This window comes from Manis pentadactyla, chromosome 1, assembly GCF_030020395.1.
Source record: "Manis pentadactyla isolate mManPen7 chromosome 1, mManPen7.hap1, whole genome shotgun sequence".
Classification (NCBI taxonomy): Eukaryota; Metazoa; Chordata; class Mammalia; order Pholidota; family Manidae; genus Manis; species Manis pentadactyla.
In genome coordinates, this window is record NC_080019.1 from 122,178,257 (window position 1) to 122,198,329 (window position 20,073).

The 20,073-nt window shown below is 38.4% G+C and overlaps 1 protein-coding gene across 5 annotated transcripts in view; it reads right to left on the minus strand.

Moving 5' to 3' along the window:
* Positions 1-453: 453 nt before the first annotated feature.
* The window catches only part of ATP13A4 (ATPase 13A4), a 123,776-nt gene continuing 104,156 nt past the window's right edge, over positions 454-20,073 (minus strand). For 2 of the 5 annotated variants that reach the window (XM_036875271.2, XM_036875268.2), the window contains 6 exons: positions 19,113-19,185; positions 11,541-11,712; positions 10,510-10,703; positions 9,306-9,394; positions 5,981-6,061; positions 454-1,109 (listed from right to left, as the gene is read on the minus strand). In XM_036875271.2, the coding sequence (XP_036731166.2) occupies positions 897-1,109; positions 5,981-6,061; positions 9,306-9,394; positions 10,510-10,703; positions 11,541-11,712; positions 19,113-19,185 (822 nt within the window). In that variant the 3' untranslated portion in view covers positions 454-896. Of the gene's footprint in view, positions 1,110-3,772; positions 4,406-5,980; positions 6,062-9,305; positions 9,395-10,509; positions 10,704-11,540; positions 11,713-19,112; positions 19,186-20,073 lie in introns of those variants that run through there. The other 3 variants (XM_057501243.1, XM_036875272.2, XM_036875273.2) reach the window with 3 other exon arrangements.

Below are 20,073 nucleotides of genomic sequence, written 5' to 3' on the forward strand. Positions count from 1 at the left end.
TTCTAAGCATGAGGCACTGTGTGATCACCCAGGCCACGTGTACACAAAGCTAGCCAGCCCCAAAGCCAGAGACTGTATTTCCCAGATTCTTTGTCAAATTCCTCCTCATTACTGATGTGTGAGTGCCACTTTTGGGGTGCGGCAGTGAGGAGTCCTTGTGAGCTCCCCAGTCTCCTCCTTCCACGATCCAGTGAACACCATGTCCCTTGGTCAAGCCGGGAGAGCCATCAGCTTGAAAGAGTCACCTCTCTGAGGAGAGCCAGTCCAGAGAGTCATCTGGGCCAAGAAAGAAGCTGTTGCATAAGCCACTGAGTCGTGGGGATTGTGTGTTATGACCCTCCTATAGCATTGACTTAGCCTATCCTTACTAATATGCAGTAGAAGGCCAAAAATAGAAGGAAATGTCTCAAATCTGAAAAGTACTACAAAGGAAAGGAAACCAGGCAGTGAAAATTGGTGTGATGGTCCCCATGCATTTGTTTTTCATCAATAAAATATGAATTCAGCAATGATCTTTAACATGTTGCGATTCTATGACTATACATAGTGCTACTTTACCTCAACTCACTTAAAAAATGTATTATCTAAGAAGAAATATGACCTGTTCTTCTCTTGAAGCCTGCCAATCTCTTGGCCTATTGCCACTGTTGGCCAATTCTTGAGTCATGAATACACCTAATACTTTCAGAAGCCAAGAGAAAAGCACTCCTCTGGGGCAGTGTTCTGCTTTGTAGAAAGTATTTTATCAACAGACTTTAATTTGTGACCATGATTGGATAGGTTTTTGATTCCAAAACTTCCAGCTGATATTATGAGTCTCATTGCTTAAAAATCACCCAAACTGATCCTCTTTGCCGTTGTTTCTGTGTTTTATCCACTTGGATATCACATTGCCTTCAGAGATGCTCCTCATTGCTCTCAAACACCGGGTTGCTGTAAGACTCTCCTGTGCCACACTCAGGCATGTCAGAGTAGGAGGTCTTGCTTAGTGGAGGCCAACTGGGCTCATTTGCCAAGGCCCTCTGCCATATCCGATACTGGCTTTTTGATTGATAGCCAAAACGCCTTTTGATTATCATCCACAGGGCTCGGTTTTCAATAATGGCCTCCTGCAAAATAAAAGAGTCACTCTTTACCATCAGAGGCCTAGTATTTCCAGACTATAGCCCTCCAGAGGCCCTAATCAGGCACCTGGCTGCTTAGATCCAGCTTGACAAAGAACCAGAGCCCTGCATAAACAGGTCCAAAGCGGTTTCATGGGGTAGGTCTCAGCTTCTCAAACTTTTCTACTTGAGGAACTCTTCTGGGAGAAGGGAGAGGCATATAGTTTCAAGAATATGGAAACATAGCTTAAAGTAGTTGGCCCCAAGGATGAAATTTCTTCTGAATGTCATATGTAAATTAAATTTAAAATCATTCAAATTCTGCCATCCACTCCATGCTACATCCATATTTGATTTAATATAAAATGACATGTAAAATTACTTACCACCAAATGGAACTGACCTTATAGAAAGCTGTGCCATGTGTATGACATAGCTTTGGTGTATAACTGCATAGTCATGAACACAGGTCAATAAAATAGGAATATGGGCCACTGTCATGGAGCTAAGCAGATCTGGAGTTGAGTTCCAGCTCCGACACCTCCTATGTTCAAATTAAATGCCCTATCCAAGCCTCAGTGATTAGAAATCACAATTCCTTCTGCTTACATTTATCATGAGGATTATATAACACCAATCACAATGCAGGGCATGGCAGCATAGGTGCCTCCCTTGATCATATTCCAGACCTATTCATTTAACAAAAGGCTGTGCTCTGTGGTCCTATTCACATATGCCTCTAATTTTCACCTACAAGTATTTCACTGCAATGCACTTTCTAAGATTACAAAAAAGACATCTCTTTGGAAACATTCTGGACTGCCATTTTATTTCATGAGTTAGATTGAGCCTAGATACAGTCCAAGTTCTGACTTATGATACAGAGTGCATGAGATATTATCATGTTAATATTTCATTTTTATCATATTCAGTCAAAGATTGACCATCTTAAAAGTTATCATGAAAGAAATGAAGAGGAAAAATATGAGGAGCCAAGCTGTCCCACAGAATCAGAACCAGCTTTGGTACCTATTCGTGGTGTCTTTGCTAAACTGAAAGAGCTCATTCTGTAGATTCTACCAGGAACTTGGCCACAGATGATAGTTTTTAAAGCCCACCCATTTTTGACATTTGAGTCCCATTGCCCATGGACATAATAGAGAATAGATAGTCTGAATCTTCCCCTAAACACTAACCATCTGCTAGCATGCTGTTAAAGACCCACACAGCCATCTGATCAGCATCTTGCAAACCTCAGGGCTTGCCTAACCAGACCTGAAACTCTACTTTCCCATAACAAGGTTTTTGTCCTGTTTACTTATAGTTCTCCTTAGAGCTGGGATAAGGCAGGATCACAGGTATCCAATTAATGGTTTTAAAATCTAGCCTACCTCCAGGAAATCTGAGCAGGTTTTAAATAAAACAAATGAAACAAAACAACACATATAGAAAGACTTTAGTACTCTATGCATGCCTGGAATTATTTACAGTTCTAGAAGTATGATGAGCTTATTGCTTTGCTGTTCTGGGAAGGGAAACTGAAGCACTGAGAGGGGATCTGTTCTGTCACTGTACATTGTAAATGAAATGCAGAACTAGAAACAAAAGGGATGCCTTGATGAGATACCATTTCTTCAAAAAACCTTCACCTCATGAGCTCATCTGACTGGCTACTCAAATAATTCATACATGTAGACATACATGCATAAATATACAAACACATTAGTAATAAAAAAGAGAGGATTAAAGTTATACACATTAATTTCTATGCCCTTCAGCTGGAGGTTAGATCATGAGAAACAGTAAAGGATAAGGTCTCATTCAAACCTGTTTGTACTCTAGGCTGCAACAGGATTAGGGTAGGGTTGGATTTCTCAGCAGGCCAGACAGTATTTGTGACTGTGCAAAAGGAAGCCAACCAGCCCCCATACCTGTGACCCAAGGACCTCTCTGGACCATCTCTGCCACGGGTGGGCCAGGTAGTATGGAGTGAGCACAGTCCATCCCAGGGATCTTTAGCATATTCTGTCAGACATACCAAGAGCCACTTGAGGAAAACATCTTGCTGTTTGCCTGATAGTCTGGGGTCTTGACCTACTCCAAGAGGCTCACTTTATGAGGCAGGAAATCTTAGTGTCCATAATTCTCCATTACAACTGCCTTCACCAAAGACTCAAATGGCTTCGGTTTGTTCCTAGTTCCTACTGACAGCAGGCAAAGGGGTGACTTCCAATAACTGGAGGCTGCAGTAGAGGGGCTAGTGGCTGTGAGCTGGAACCCGCAGTGTTCTCAGGGTACAGCTGCTGGGAACCCACACTAACACCCACGTGTGTCTCTATTTCTCCTGCAGCATGAGAAACAAAAGAGAAACTATCTTTCATAAGTATCAAATTATCCTTGCCATCTGCTGGGGGTGATCAGGGTCACTTCTTACATGTAATAATTGAATAAACCTTTACCCAGCCCCTGTGAGAACAAAGCAGGGGTTTGCGTACTGTAGCTACTGAGATGAGTTCTTGCGAACAGTTTACTGGCAGGTATGAGAAAAAAATATATGCAAGTAATTATAGAACTTGTCCTTTTGCTCACTGAGGATTGTGAGTGATACCCTTTTGTCATCCTTTTCACCTTCACATCATGCCCTAGGACATGACACCTGGCCAACAAATGCTGGTGGGAAGAGTGAATGAATCAACAAATACCCGAATGATTGATAGATACAAAGTAAGAAATGGTAAGAACCACAAGATAATCTTCTAATAATAGCTTATATTTATTAAACACTTTATTATGTGCTTTTCACTGTTCACATTTCATGCTCACAGTAACCCAAGTAAGATGCCATTATTTTTATCACTACTTTACAGGTGAGGAAATGGGGACAGAGAAGAGGAGTAGCAAGTGCTGTCCAAACTCAGGCAGCAAGAAAGGGTGGAGACAGGATTCAAACCCAGGTAGACTTAGCCTGGATTATGCTCATAACTGCAAAAATACTGACAGTGCAATGGTCTCCTGCTAGGGGATTATGGCCGACTCTGTGGCTTGATTGCCCTACAGAACAGTGTAAGCCAACCTGTCTACATTTCTGGCATAGATCCACTTTCCCAGAATCCTTTTCTGCTCAGTCTGACAATGAGACATAGTTCTAACCAAGAACAAGAGTGAGTCTCCATGTGGGCTGGAGGAAATATTCTGGTTTCCCGATAAAACGTTCATACTTGTGGGAAAAAAGCCTGCTGGTGCCTCTTCCCTTTTCATCCTGCGCTGAAAACAGACATGTTGCCTGGCGATGTGAAGGTTATCTAGGCACCATAGAAAGCAAGCACAAAGATGAAAGGTCAACCTTGAAGGTGGTGAGACAGGAAAGTGAAAGAATGAGGATCCCAATAACACTGCTGACTGGCTAACAGTCCTCAAGCCACTTCCCTCCAATCTTCTTGTTAAGTGAGTCAATAAATATGCTTATTGTGTAAGCCACTGTTGGCTGAGCTTTGAGGCAAACTGTTAGGGAAGTTGGTTGCTTGCCTAATTGATCCAGGCTGCAGGAAAGATTCATGATAGTACACAGCTGTGCCAGAGGATGGACTAGCATTTCGGTATGCAGAGATGGGCAAAGACGTGCTAGACAGAGGAGCTATGATCATGGAGAGGAACGAGATATGTATACGTAAGGTTACCCCTTAAAGGGCAAGGTCCATCTTTTTGTAATTAGGTACAAGGACGCCAATAGGAATGCTTTTTTATTAATCTGGTAGCTTTGGAGACCATATTGTTTAGCACAGTACTTACTGTGATTTCCGAGCCAGGAGAACCTGGCAGCCTTTTAAAACAAAACCTTGTGCCCGTTCCAGACCTACTGAATCAGAAGTGCTGGGGGCAGGGCCAGACAGTCTGTTTTAATACGCCCTCCAGGTGACTCTGAGGCCCCAATGGGCCTGCCATGTGTGAGCCTCTGGTTTAGCATATAGAGAGGAGTTCTACGACCCTAAGTCTATGTCCTGTTCTGCCACTAGCTCCTACATGGCCTTTGCCCTGCAGCTTACCTCTCTGTTGAAATGGATCCTTTGGAGGGCACCCCCTAAGCAACAGCAGGCTTTGAAGAATGATCACATCTAAGAACACTAACAAAGGAGAGAGTGAGCCATGCAGTAAAAGAATGGGGAGTATGAGCTCATATTACAGACAAGATGGAAGAAATTGGAACTGAAGAATAAAAGCCAGGAAAAGCTCACTATGAATCTCATTTCCCATCTGTAAAGTGACACAAGTTAAGTGAAAAGAACCAGACACAAAAGGCCACAAACTATGTGATCCTCTTTATATGAAATGTTCAAAAGAGGCCAATTGGGAGACAGAAAGTAGATTAGTGGGTGCTAGGGGCGGGGGAGGAAGAAGGTGGATGGGGAGTGACTGCTGATAGGCACAGGGTTTCTTGGTTGATGATAAAGCTCTGGAATTAGATAGTGGTAGCGGTTGTACAATTTAGTGAATACATTAAAAGCCACTGAATTGTATACTTTAAAAAGTGTACGATTGTATATTTTATAAAATTTTATAAATTCTATAAAAGTTTATAAAATGAATTTTATAGTATGTGAATCACACCTCAGTTTCAAAAAAATGAATTGAATTGGGTCTCTATTTGTGAATTTTAGAAATGGATGCCACTTTAGAGGTCAATATTCCATTCTTCCCACCTCCACATTACAGATGGGAGAATTCGTGCCTTGTTTGGAACTCATCAGAAGAGAGCACCATTGCTCAGGTTGCCAGGGAAGGGAGCCCCTTGCACTGCTGAGCCTTGTCCCCTGTTGAGCTGCCCCTTTTTCAGACTCCGCGCAGACCCCCACAGAGACCAGCAGCTTGCAGGCACTTACCTCCACAACAAAGGACACAATAAAATTGGTGCTAAGCATGATGACAATGTAGAGCCTCCACTGAACAGGAGTGCAGAGCAGCTGGCAGGAGACAAAAAAGCACAGTTAGTCTGAAGACAAATATACAATGGAAAAAATTTACATATGTTGACAGTACATTTTCATAAGTTATAAATCATGTAGTAAAAGACACATGCATATATGTGTATTTGTTTTATATACATATTGTATATACATATATACATACACACACATTTTACATATATAAGTATTTCTATGCATGTATGCACAGAAAACAGTGTGGAAGTAAATACCCAATGATTCCAGTGATCTGGGGACTGTGATTGTTGTTTTCTTTCTTTTATCTTCCTTTCTTGTTCTTTTTTCTCTGTAATTTCTAAATTTCCCAAAATAAATTTGACCACTTTGCTTGTGTTTTATTTTTTATTGGGAATACAGAAATGTGGCCCTACTCTCAGGAGGCTCTGAGGGTGCCCGTGTTAAACCACCACATGGGTATCGCTGCCCTCTTCTGTCTGGTACCACATCTCTGCCTTTGAGTCCTGGGTCAAGGTTTCCCTGTCAGGACTGCAGGCAGAGCTGCGCAGGCCGTGCCGTCCCCAGGGCACACATCCACCAAGCCGGCAGGGCTAAAATCCAGCTGCCACCACTTGTCTCTTTCCCCACTTGCTCTGTGTCTTCCCTAAACCCTGCCCAGATGACATAGATGATTCATATGTATGTTAGACGGATAACTGAATGATTGAAACAAACTCAGGGGCACTCTGATGTACCTGGTGCTCCTCATACACTGCCTTATATCCAAGTGGGCGTAAAAACTGGCACAACTCTATGGAGGGCAATGCTATTAAAATTCAAAGTTCACATTCATTTCTAGGAATTTATTCTAGAGATTTACTAGTACATGACTGAAATGGTGTATATATAAGGCTATTTTATTGCAGCTTTGTTTGTAACATTAAAAAACTGGAAACAAACCTGAGTGTCTAATGTCTTTCAATAGGGATTACCTATAAATTATGGTACAATGAAATGCTATACTAACAGAAAAAGAATGAGGAAGCTGTATATACTGATATGGAACAATTACCAAAATAGACTGTCACATAAAAGAACAAGATGAAGGACTGTGCATGTGGGTGTAGCAGCCATGGAAATGCCCATCAGTCTGCAGCTGGGAGGATGAATGGCATATGCCCAGGTGTGGTACTCAGATGCGACCATAATGGTCACCCTGACGCCACACTTCCAGGGCCGCTCATAGCCAGGAACTGAGGGCAGAAGGGCTTCTAATCCTGTTCTTTCCTGTGAGACACGAGAACCTCTGGTGGGCAACTTTGGCTTGGCTCCTTCAGAAATGCACTGAAGCCTGAAATAGCTCATCAGGCCTCCTTCCTTCCCTCTCTTCCTCATGGGGATCAGACCCACATCCTAGTGGTATGCCTTCCCCCCTCCTCTGGCTTCTTAAGCTTTTCCCTCCAGGCAATTCCTCCAATAATTTTCTTACCTTAATCTCATCTCACCTGACATATCCAACTCAGAAGACCAGAATAAATGTAATAGTTTGCTACTATTTGTATAAAAATGTGGCCGAACATGAATATATATACAAACACACATGTACACCACATGCACACACACACATACACATATATATGTGCACATATGTATAAAATTTCTCTGAAAGTATGTAAAACAAACTGGTATCATCAGCTGCCTCCAGAGAGGGAAACTAGTAGCTGGGAAACAAGGATGGGAAGATTTTCATTATAGAATTTTTCTAACTCTCGGATTTTAAATCATGCAAGTGTGTTCCCTATTTTTTGAAAATTATGCTTATTTCTTTTTTAAAAATGAGTAACAGCAAGGATGCAAAACAGCATGATTCTATTTAAAATAAAATAAGCTTCATAAATCAGTCGATGCACATTTATAATATGAATTTTCAAAGACGGAAGGACATAGTGAATCATGTTAAATTTTTCCTTGACTATATGTTAACCTTTTGTAAAATATACTCATAATTTTATGTCATAATAAGAAAAATAATTATTTTTAAGATGAACAATAATTCTCTGCAGACTGCTTTGCAAGTCATGCTGGCAATGATTCCACACTGGTTCCCACCAAACCAAGTATGCTCCCCAATTTATTATAAAAAGGACCATCCTCTTTGCAAGAGTCTACAGGTGAAGACTGTACAAAACTCAACAGGTCTTAACCTTAACTTCTATAGGATGAAGAAGTTTTAATTCACTTAGAAGACTAGTGGGCAAGATTATTTTTCTCCACGAGTACTTAATCTAATTCATGAAGACACTTAACAACAGTGGCAATTACACTGTTAGCCATAGTAATACAATTATAAAATGAAAACCAAACGTAGACATTAGTTTAATGTCAGATGTCATGATGGGTTCATGAAGGAGCTGCTGGCTTGCAATTCACTGTGCATGCCAAGTGCTTGTCTACATTTAATGGCCTGAAATACAATAATCAATGAGTCATTCATTGCCATTATGTGCCACTGGCTTTGCAAGGCACTGGTAATAGAAAAAATGAGTAAGAATCTTCAGCCTTGTGAAACTTATCTTTGAGATGCAGAGGCAGGCAGGCAGGTTCACACAGCACTAAGTTAAAAAAAGCTCAGCCCCTTTCGATGTCTCTTCCATATTCTATTTATTGGTGTAAAGGACATTTAGTAACGATTAACTTCTAATTTAAAAGTACTATAGGTTAGAAGAATCAAAATGTATATTTTCCTTTGCTTGAGTATGTAAACTTTATGTCTCTTACAGAATTTCAAACTAGTCTTGAAATTGCAAAATCGAAGAGAGTTCATAAGGTAGGGTATGGCTCTTGAAAGTAAGTTTTGCAGACATTAATTATGAATGTGAAGAAAAACACACTTTTAATGAAATTTTAAAAAGATATAAATACAGATTTGAGAATTAATGGAACAAGTGTTATAGCCAAAACTGTTTTTAACAGCTTCAAAACAGATGCATTTAGAGGAAATTTCTCTCACATTTGAAAGAGAATATATATAAATAGATTTTCCGGTCTTACAGGGATCTTCTAAGATAAAAATGTTCAATGCTTTTGAAATACTTGAAATCAGGGCAAGACAAATTTTATTTCCTGACTGGCTTAAATTAAAAAATATGAATAAATTAATTCATTTATCATCCCACAAGAATAATCAGTGTCAAGAAACCATATGCATTGTAATTGTGACTTGCTTTTCGAAGTTAGGGTGTTATAGAACTGTGAAACATCATCACATCCCAGAGATAAGACTTACATCCAAACGCCTATATAATTCTGGAATATCAGCAAATAGAACGAATAGACACACACCCAGCTGTATAATCAGCAGAACAACAAATATATCTGAGGAAATAAGAACACAAGCTATCATTCTGAGAAATCAGAATATACAGTGTCATATCTATTGATAGACATAGTCTAGATTAACACTGATTAAATTTATTTGATTTCTACATCCAAATACAGCATAATAGATGGAAAGTACTCATTTCTATGCAATAGATATCACCTAAACAATTTCTATGCATGTCCTTGAGGCAACTGGAAATTTTCACATGCATAAGTTTCAATTAATAAAAATGGAAAATATAGGGAGGGTAACATTGATTAAATATATTTTCAATAAATGCCTTGAAGACATCCATGTATCTGAGTCTCTTTAACGCAAATCATCTGCTTCAAATACTTCCCTGGAAAAAAGGAGAGCTTTTTACAGAGTAAATAAACTCTGTAAAAAAATAAAATAAATGTTTACAGTGCAACATTTGTAGAGGTCAGTATTCAGCTGCTTCCTCATCCCAAGAGGAAGGGCAAAATAATTTTCTCTGAACAAATTTTTATGAGGATATTGATTTTTCAACTTGTGCTTCTAAATTTTCCCAGTTAGAATGGGACTGATGGTATACAAATGAATGCCCTAAAGGCTAAGCAGGTCATCCGTTCCTCCTAAAACACACCCCTATCTGCAGCTCAGGATGTAAGGTTTAGCCAAGAGCCTCTACACTCATCAAGAGTCAGGTCTCTCCAAGCTGGACTCACTCCAAGCCTGCCAACCACACAATCCCACCCAGATCGTCGTCTTCATGACAGCAGACATGTTCCAACAGGGGGCTGGTACCCTTCTCTCCATCTGCAATGTGAATTCTGACAAGTACTGACAAACAGAGAAATAAAAGAATCTTCCCAATTTGGAGTGATCCCATGAAAAGACACGTAGAGACAATCTTCTGGTGAGAGAAAGAGGTGGTGAAAGAAGCCCCAATATTTAATGCAGATTTGAGGGGAAAAGCAAAGGATCATGAGAATGAGGCTGCACAATGTGCTTTATGGAGCCCTGTAGTGGGACTCAGGAGACCTTAGATAAGCATCAAAGCTGCAGGTGCTCCTTGAGTGACCTGAGCATGTCTGTCCTCCTCTCTGATGACCTCTCACCTCTGATCTGGCAAAATTCTACTCACAGTTTGTATAGATGGGCTGCCTAAATGGTTTTCCTTTAGAGAAGGTGAGAGCCACAATAATACAGTTGATTGTTCCCAAGAACCATATAGTTGTGTTCTCGAAACTTGTGAAGGAACCATTACTTCCATTTTTTTCTGGAGCAGTAGAAGAAATGGTTAACTGTGAGCTGCTTTCATTTTGCACTGTGCAGACACTAAAAAGGAAAACAAAAAAGCTAATGAAGTAAGGTGACAGGCCTTTATGGGGCATTTGTATCTACAGGACATCATACTCTCAATGCTTCTATGATTGCCTACAGTTTGGGAAAGAATATACTGAAATATAAGGAGAAAGAAACCAGCACAGATGGATCTATGTTTTGGATAGATGGATAGATGATAGATAGATGATAGATAGATAGATAGATAGATAGATAGATAGATAGATAGATAGATAGATGATAGATAGATAGATAAATAGATAGATAGATAGATAGATAGATAGATAGATAGATAGATAGATAGATAGATAGATAGACAGATTCAACAAGTTATTTATTCAGTAAATTGGGCTCCAATTCAGTAAATTGGGCAGAGAATCAGATGTATAAGCCATGATTCTTCCCTCTAATGGCTTAAGATGGATAATTATAAGACCATATAAGTAGAGTAGTCTTATACTTTATCATCCATCAGGAACAGATTTGAATGTGAAAGGAAAAAAAGATTTTAATAATTTCATTGGAATTTGAGGCTTGAACTGGAAGTGCCCAGGCAAACTGTAATGCATGGTCACCCTGGATATAAAAGATGGTCATAGATCATTATAATACAAGAAAGGCAAAGGTAAGTACCAAGGCATGAGTCCCTCACCCTCAAACTGTGCTACAGAGAACAGAAGATCACTGGGAAGCTGCCCAAGGGACTTAAGGGAGCCAAAGCCTTTGGAAGAATGAAGACCCATTTGCCTCCCATCATATGGGTCAGACAATGTGTGATAGAAATTAGAATGTTTAGAATGTGAGAAACTAGAATTGAGGCTGTCGTGGTACCTGTGCATGTCCATGGGATACCAAGGCTGCCTCTGAACCAGAATAAAGCCCACAATGTGCATGGCCAGGCTGAGAAGAATGTTGAAAATCACAGAGAGCAGTAGAGGTGGGGAGATCAGCCGTCCTGCAGGTCTGAAAGGCACCAGCTTGGGGTAGGCACCATTCAAGTTCACTACAAAATAAATTCAAGTTTTATACTTATGAGAACAGGAATATGTATTCTACATTAGAAGAATGGTACAACTTCTTAGACTACACATATGAAGAAATTGACAAATTGAAGTATATCACAAACTGAGGGAAGAAAACAATTAATGTCAAACTCAAGTCATGTGAGGAATTTCTAAGACAGAAGACATGGAACAATCACATGATGCCTTTTATTGTCAATTAAGTAGGCAAGGACTATTAAATTATAGGTAAGGGAGTGATGAAATGTACACTCTCAAACACAGCTTGTGAAAATGTAAATTGACAAAAACTTTCTACAGGGCAATTTGGCAACAAATATGAAGAGATCAAGAAATATTCACAGCATTTGACATAATTATTCCACTTCTGGAAATGTAAGCTAAATATCACAGATGTAGAAAAATATACACCATGGAATCATTTACAGTAAATCATTGTACATCTACATAATGGAATAACATGCAGTCATTAAAAAGCAATGCATTGAAATATTTAAAGACAAAAATGAGAAGTAACATCAGCAAAACGGCAGAGTAGGCAGCTCCAACATCCCATCCCTCCACAGAAACAGCAAAAAACAAGCAGAACTCTCAGACTAACTTTGCTACAACTGAAAAACAGACAAAGGTTTATAGCATCCAAACAAATGCTGATTCAAGAAAAAGGCAACTTAAAAATAGTAGGAAAGCTTTGTGACATCTTTACTTGCCCTTGCCCACCCTCCTCATCCTTGTGGCAATCCTGGAGATCATAGCCCATCATGCCTAGTTATGGACACTTGTCCCTGGTCACAGAGGTTATCCACAAATTATTGTGTACGTCTGTTCTAACATGACAGAGGGCTACCTGAAAAACTGGTGGAAAGCAATCATCTTTGTTTCACCTAATGCAAAGCATCTTTGTTTCACCTAATGTTCACTCGGGGTGGAACAGCAGCACACACTGCTTGAAAACATACTAAAACTAACAAATTACCCACAATAACCAGGAGTAGGAGAGAGGTTACAGCTGAGACATAAAATAACGACCCAAAGCCTGAAAGAAAACTAAAGTTTCTCTGGGAAATTACGGCAGTCATAAGCATCTCTGTATGTTGGGGAATGTAGACAGCCACGTACATGCCCAGGGTAAGCTGCATGCTCAGAAAAGACCAGAAAAGACCCTATGTTTTCAGCTCTAGATGCTCTCTAGATTTAGTACAAGCCTGGCTAAATGTTGAAGCACCCCAACTCAGAACCAGTCTGCAAAGATTGGGGGAGGTATTTCTTTGTTCCTGTTTTTAAACTCTTATAATTAGGGATCTGTCAAAAACACTAGCTGAACAACAGTTAAAGGAACACAGATTTCAGTGACTACACATGACAACTGGTAGAATCTTTGTAAAAACAGTTTAGGAAAGTCACTAAACAGACTGACAAACCTCAAAAACACAGCAAAACAAAAAACAGCAAACTTTGGGGAATGGGAAGAACATGATTTCCAGAGTTAAGACATTACAATATTCAACAGACAAAATAAATTGAGAGAAATTATCTGTGAGAAAGCCCAGACATTGAACTTACTGGACAAATACTTAAAAATAAATGTTTTTAATATCCTCAAAGAACTAAAGGAAATCAGGAAAATAACCCATACACAAAACAAGAATCTCAATAAAGAGATAGAAATTATGAAAATGAGCCAAAAGAAATTCTTTTTAAAGAATTCTTTTTGTAATTTCTTTCTCTTTATTGACATTCTCATTTTGACCAGTAAAGGTAATTATTTAGGCAAATAAAAAGACCATATCATTGTATTTTTGGTTTTTAAGTCCACTTTTCATTCTTACATGATTTAAAGACAAATTCATAAAAAGTAATTACATATCTTTTTTGTTGGGCACGCAATGAATAAAGATGTAATTTGTGTAACAACAACCTAAAAGGGGGAAACAGAGCTGTAAAGTAGCAGAGATTTTGCATGCTGTTGAAGCTAAGGCATCAATTCAGGATAGATTGTCATAAAATTAGGTTGTTACATGTAATCCTCATGATTATATATTATATAATGAAAAACCGACAGCTCAAGGATGAAAAACCTACATACTCAAGGATGAAAGATTGAAAGTTGTCCCTATAAGATCAGGAACAAGACAAAGATGCCCATTTTCAACACTGCTATTCAATATTGTACTAGAAGTTCTATCCACAGCAATTAAAGAAAAGGGAGGGAGAGGGGGAGGGAGGGAAGGAAGGAAGGAAGGAAGGGAGGGAGGAAGGAAGGAAGGAAGGAAGGAAGGAAGGAAGGAAGGAAGGAAGGAAGGAAGGAAGGAAGGAAGGAAGGAAGGAAGGAAGGAAGAGGAAGGAAGGAAGGAAGGAATCCACAAGAAAACTACTAGAATTAATAAATTTAGCCATGTTGCATGGTACAAGATCAACATATAAAAATCAGTTGTATTTCTATACATTGGCGATGAACCATTTAAATAGGAAATTTAGAAGACAGTTCCATTTTCAACATTATCCAAAAGAATAAATACCTAGGAATAAATTAACCAAAGAGGAGAAAGACTTGTACACTGAAAATTATAAAACTTTCTGAAAGCAATTTAAGAAGACATAAATTAATGGAAATACACCCAAAGTTCATGGATTGCCAGACTTAATATTGTTAAGTTATCAATAGTAGGAAAATAGTAAGAAAAGATCTACAGATTCAATGCAATCTCTAAATGGCTTTTTCTTTTTTGCAGAGTAATAAAGCTGATCCTCAAATTTATGTGAAATTATAAGGGGCCCTGAATAGTCAAAATAATCTTGAAAAATAACAACAACATTGGAGGGCTCACACTTCCTGGTTTCAAACTTACAACAAAAATAGTCATCAAAACTATGTAGAACTGGTATAAGGACAACATGTGTAAAACAACAGAATTGAACTGAGAATCAAGAAATAAACCCATACCTTTAGGCCCATTGATTTTTAATATGAGCGTCAAGACTATTCAATGGAGAAAGAATAGGCTTTTTAATAAATGGTCCTGGGACAACTGGATTTCCACATGTAAAAAATGATGCTGGACACTAACCTTTTGCTATATACAGAAATCAACAAAAATAATGGATCAGTTACCTAAATATGAGTTAAAACCATACAATTCTTAGAAGAAAGCACAGGGTAAATATTCATGACTTTGGATTTGACAGATTTTTAGATATGATACCAAAAGCATGAGCAACAAAGAAAGAATAGATAAATTGGAATAACCACAATTAAAAACCTTTGTACAACATAGTGTGGGGGATCACGGGGAAAACAGTGTAGCACAGAAAAGGCAAACAGTGAGTCTGTGGCATCTTACTACACTGATGGACAGTGACTGCATTGGGGTATGGGTGGGGACTTGATAATATGGGTAATGTAGTAACCACATTGTTTTTTCATGTGAAACCTTCATTAAGAGTGTATATCAATAATACCTTAATAAAAATTTAAAAAACAAAACAAAATGAACAACAACAAAAAACCTTTGTACATCAAAGGACATTATCAAGAAAGTGAAAAGAACATATCAAATGGGAGTGAATACCTGCAATCATGTATCTGGGAAGGTTTTAATACCTACAATAAATGAAAAACTCTAGAAATCAACACCAAAGACAAAAATCCAGATATGAATTGGACAAGGGACTTGAATAAACATTTCTCCAAAGAAAAAACATACAAATGGCCAAAAACTGCATGAAAATATATTCAACATCATTTAGTCACTAGGGAACTGAATTCAAAGACAAAAAAAGATGATATTTTATACCCATCAGGATCTCTAAATATCTTTTAAGTTACCTAACAAGTATTGATGAGGCTTGGAGATACTGGAACCCTCATACTTTGCTGGTGAGAACTCAAAATGATGAAAATCACTATGGAAAATTGTTCAGTGGTTTCTTAATAAGTTAAACACATAGTTACCATATGACCCAGAAATTCCATTCCTATACCCCAAAAGAATTGAAAACAGGGACTCAAACAGATACTTTATACAAATGTTCACTGTAGCATTTTTCACAATAGTTGAAAGGTAAAAGCAACCCAAGTCCATCAATAGATAAATGGATAAACAGGTTTGGTATATACGTATAATAGAATATTGTTCAGCCGTAAGAAAAGCAATGAGGTTCTGATACATGCTACTACACAACCTTGAAACTAATGCTAATTGAAATAAACCATACAAAAGGGAAAAATGAGTATTGTACGGTTCAATTTATATGAAATATCTTGAATAGGCAAATTCATAGAAACAAAAAGGAGATTAGAGGTTATCAGAGGCTGGGAGGAGAGGCAATGCAGAATCATTATTTAATGGGTACATAGTTTCTGCTTGGGGTGATGAAAAGGCTTTGGAAATAGTGGTGATCATTGCACAATGCTGTCAATGTAATTTATGTCCCTGAATTATACACTTAAAGGTGATAAAAATGGTAAATTTCACACTATATATATATTTTACCATAATAAAAAAGCACTAAAATATTTAATGACACTAAAAAGTACTTACAAAGTTAAATATAAAAAATAACAAACAAGATTGTAGAGAACATAATTCCATTTCTTAATTTATATAAATATGTGAAAAATCTGGAAGGAAATACATCAAAATGTTTTAATTGATTAGCTTTGGGTAATAGATAAGGTGGATTTTTTCCTTTGTTATATCTTGCAGTGTTTCCTATCTTCTTTTCACATGAATATATATATTAATAATCATAAAAACAGAAAAGAATCACACTAAGAAAAGAATCTATCAAAAAATAGAGAAAAACCTGAAGGTTCTTATTACTGGGAAGGAAAAATCACAGAAAAAATGAGAATTATCTTCAAATATCTGAAGGACTGTTAAGGGGAGAAAAATCAGACTATTTATTGTGTGACCACAAATGACAGAACAGAATGGGTGAAAGCTACACAGAGATAGATTTGGCTTGATGTGAAGGAGAACAGCTTAACACTGAGGACTGTGCATTTAACCAATATGAAATGAGCTCCTCTGATCCATCAGGCACTGTTAGAAGTGTTGAGAACACAGCAGTGATCAGGACAGAAAAGGTGCTGTTCTCACAAAGCACACTCTGAGGGAAGCAGGCAAATGCAAACAAAAACAGGTAAATATCATAAATTCCAATTGTGAAAAGTACTGCAAAAAATAGAGAACTGTGTGACAGAGAATAATTGACTTTGTCACTATTTAAAGTGACCTTTCTGAGGTGGTGACATTTGAGCTAAGATCTGAACAATTAGAAAAAGTCAAAGCCATATGAGGACCTAAGGGGAGAGTGTTTTAGGCAAAGAAAACAGCAAAAATAAAAGGACTGATGTGACCCCAAGCTTGACAATGCTCAAGAGAGAGAAGGACCAGGGTGATGGAATAAGTAAGCAAGTGTCAACGTGGTTAGAGGTGAAGTTGAAGACATGGACAGGAGCCAAACCATGTAGGACTTCGAATTTAGAGGAAATGGAAAGCCACTGGAGCATTTAAAGCCAGAGGATGACAATGAAATTTACATTTAAAGAAGAGCACTCTTACTACTGTGTGCAAGGTACATAGGGCTGAGAGGAAGGCAGCAAGAGTGGAAGCAAGAAGATCGATTGTGGATACAAGAGAGGTGACATTGCTTTGTGACAGTGGCTGCAGGAGAGAGAGAGGGAAGGGATGCAGGATATGTTTTGGAGGTAGAGCCAATAGGGATTTCATATATATTAGATTTGAAGAGTAAAAAGGAGGAAGGAATTAAGGAAATTCTAGGTCTTTGAACAATTAGATAGATAGCCTTGCTATTTTAACAGGATGTAAGCTCCTATGAGGAAAGGAATTACGGTTTTTTTTTTCATTGATGTATTCCAAGTGCCTCTTACAGTAACTAGCATAAACTGGACACTCAGTATATATTTAATGATTTCATTATCTGGTAGAAGATACAGACATATATTTATATGCTGATGGGAATGATCCAGTAGACCAGAGAAAAGTTGATGATGATGTAAAGATTATTACAGAAACAAAGTCCTTGAGAAGGTAGGAGGAGGTTGGATTAAAAGTACAAGTGGAAAGCAATATGGAGGTTCCTCAAAAAACTCAAAACAGAAATACCATTTGACCCGGGAATTCTACTCCTAGGAATTTACCCAAAGAATATAATTTCTCAGATTCAAAAAGACATATGCACCCCTATGTTTATTGCATCACTATTTACAAAAGCCAAGATATGGAAGCAACCTAAGTGTCCATCAGTAGATGAATGGATAAAGAAGATGTACATATACACAATGGAATACTATTCAGCCATAAGAAAGAAACAAATCCTACCATTGGAGCTGGAGGATATTATGCTCAGTGAAATAAGCCAGGCGGAGAAAGACAAGTGCCAAATTATTTCACTCATTTGTAGAGTATAACAATGAAGCAAAACTGAAGGAACAAAACAGCAGCAGACTCAGAGACTCCAAGAAGAGACTAGCAATTACCTAAGAGGAGGGGTGTGGGAGGGTGGGTGGGGAGGGAGGGAAAAGGGGATTGAGGGGTATTATGGTTAGTATACATGGTGTGGGGGGAAGACAGTGCAGCACAGAGAAGACAAATAGTGAATCTGTGGCATCTTACTACACTGATGGACAGTGACTGCAATAGGGTATGGGAGGACTCGATAATATGGGTGAATGTAGTAACCACATTGTTTTTTCACGTGAAACCTTCATAAGAGTGTATATCAATAATACCTTAATAATAAAAAAAATGTACAAGTGGAGCTGTTGGCATTTATATGTGACAGAAAAGCAGAGAATATGGTAAAGAAGGTTAGTGGATGGACTGGGGAAAAATTCTATAGCAGGGAAATTAGGGACAAAACTCATATATTAGTTAGGAGTTTGTTGGGGGAGCGTAACAGCTTTAATCTGCATTCTAAATCCTGAGAGGCTAGGATTTAGGAATGGAAACATAAAAGCCACTTAGCTTCTATAAATTGGGCACACTTCAACTATAATTATACCTAAAAGCAAACTGAAGTCACTGTTTCTGATTTTCATTTTAGATGTTTTTTTAGATGTTCATTTTAAATGTCTTTTAGGTTCTATTTTCATTTTAGATGTTTAGTGACCATTTATGGAAGCTATTTTGTGGAAAACAGCAAAATAGCTAGCCAGCTTTTCCTTTGCTAACACTTTGTTTCAACACTCAAAGGTGGGAACTCTATTTCCTCTTTCCCTGTCTGTACACAACTCAGGGAATAAGTTACATCACTGTGGCTGCAGGGCTCTCCCTCCTAGCAGACCAACCCTCCTGGGGCAGAGGGAAGCAAGCAGAGGGGAGCATCTCTGGAAGAAAGTTTTAAAATGTCTTACTTGTTACACCAATCAGAGTGGTAATGGCCAGATCCTGGAACAGAAACTGGTAATTTGAAAGGCTGTTTGTCTCCTGAAAATAAAACAGAAAGTAGCTCAAAAAGCTTCTGGATGAAGTTTGGCATCAAGTGCATTCATTTTCTCATTGCAACATAGGATTTTCAAGGAAATTACCAAGGGGATGGTATACGCATGGGTCTGTGGGTGTGAATAACAAAGACAAGGCCGTGAAATCCTCTCTAACCAGGAAAGTCACCAGTGTGGGCTTATTGGCTGGGCCCTGTGTGCATCATCTCACTGTTGTGGAGGGGGACACCTCACTCAGCTGTACCCATCTCTGCTCTCTTTTCTGTTTGTTAGCAGAAAAGCTGGGGTTTGGTCGGACCCAATAAAATAGTGCATTTCCAATAGTAACAGTGACAAATATGTGGTAACCTTACTGAAATTTTACAAATGTAAGAATAATTATTGAACCCATTATTTGAATTCTGAGGTACCTTTAGGAAGACCTGATAAAGCTTCTTGAGGAAAACACATTCAGGTCCTACTGATTGCAAGTAACTTGCTTCCTTGGCCCCACCCCATAGTGGAAAGGAATTAATGATGACTCATGTTTAGTTCTACTTTTGAGCATGAGTTATTGGGATTTCAAAATAGGGCCAAATTTCTGAAAATAGCCTCTCCTTTTCCACCCCACTCACTGGCAAGTGGGAAAAGACAGGTAATTTGAAAATAAGAGAACTAAAACCTGCAGCCCAGAGGGAGAGGGCAAGACACAGAGATGAATCTAGATATCTTCTGCACAAATGGAACTCCCTTTCTCAGTGTTAGTTAATAGAGGAAGCCCACATGTTGAGTTCACACACAATAGACACATCTTTCTTCCTTTTATATCTTGTTGAATAGTAAAAACTAATACAAGACCTCTGAATTTTTGTGATATGCCAATTTTCAAATCCTT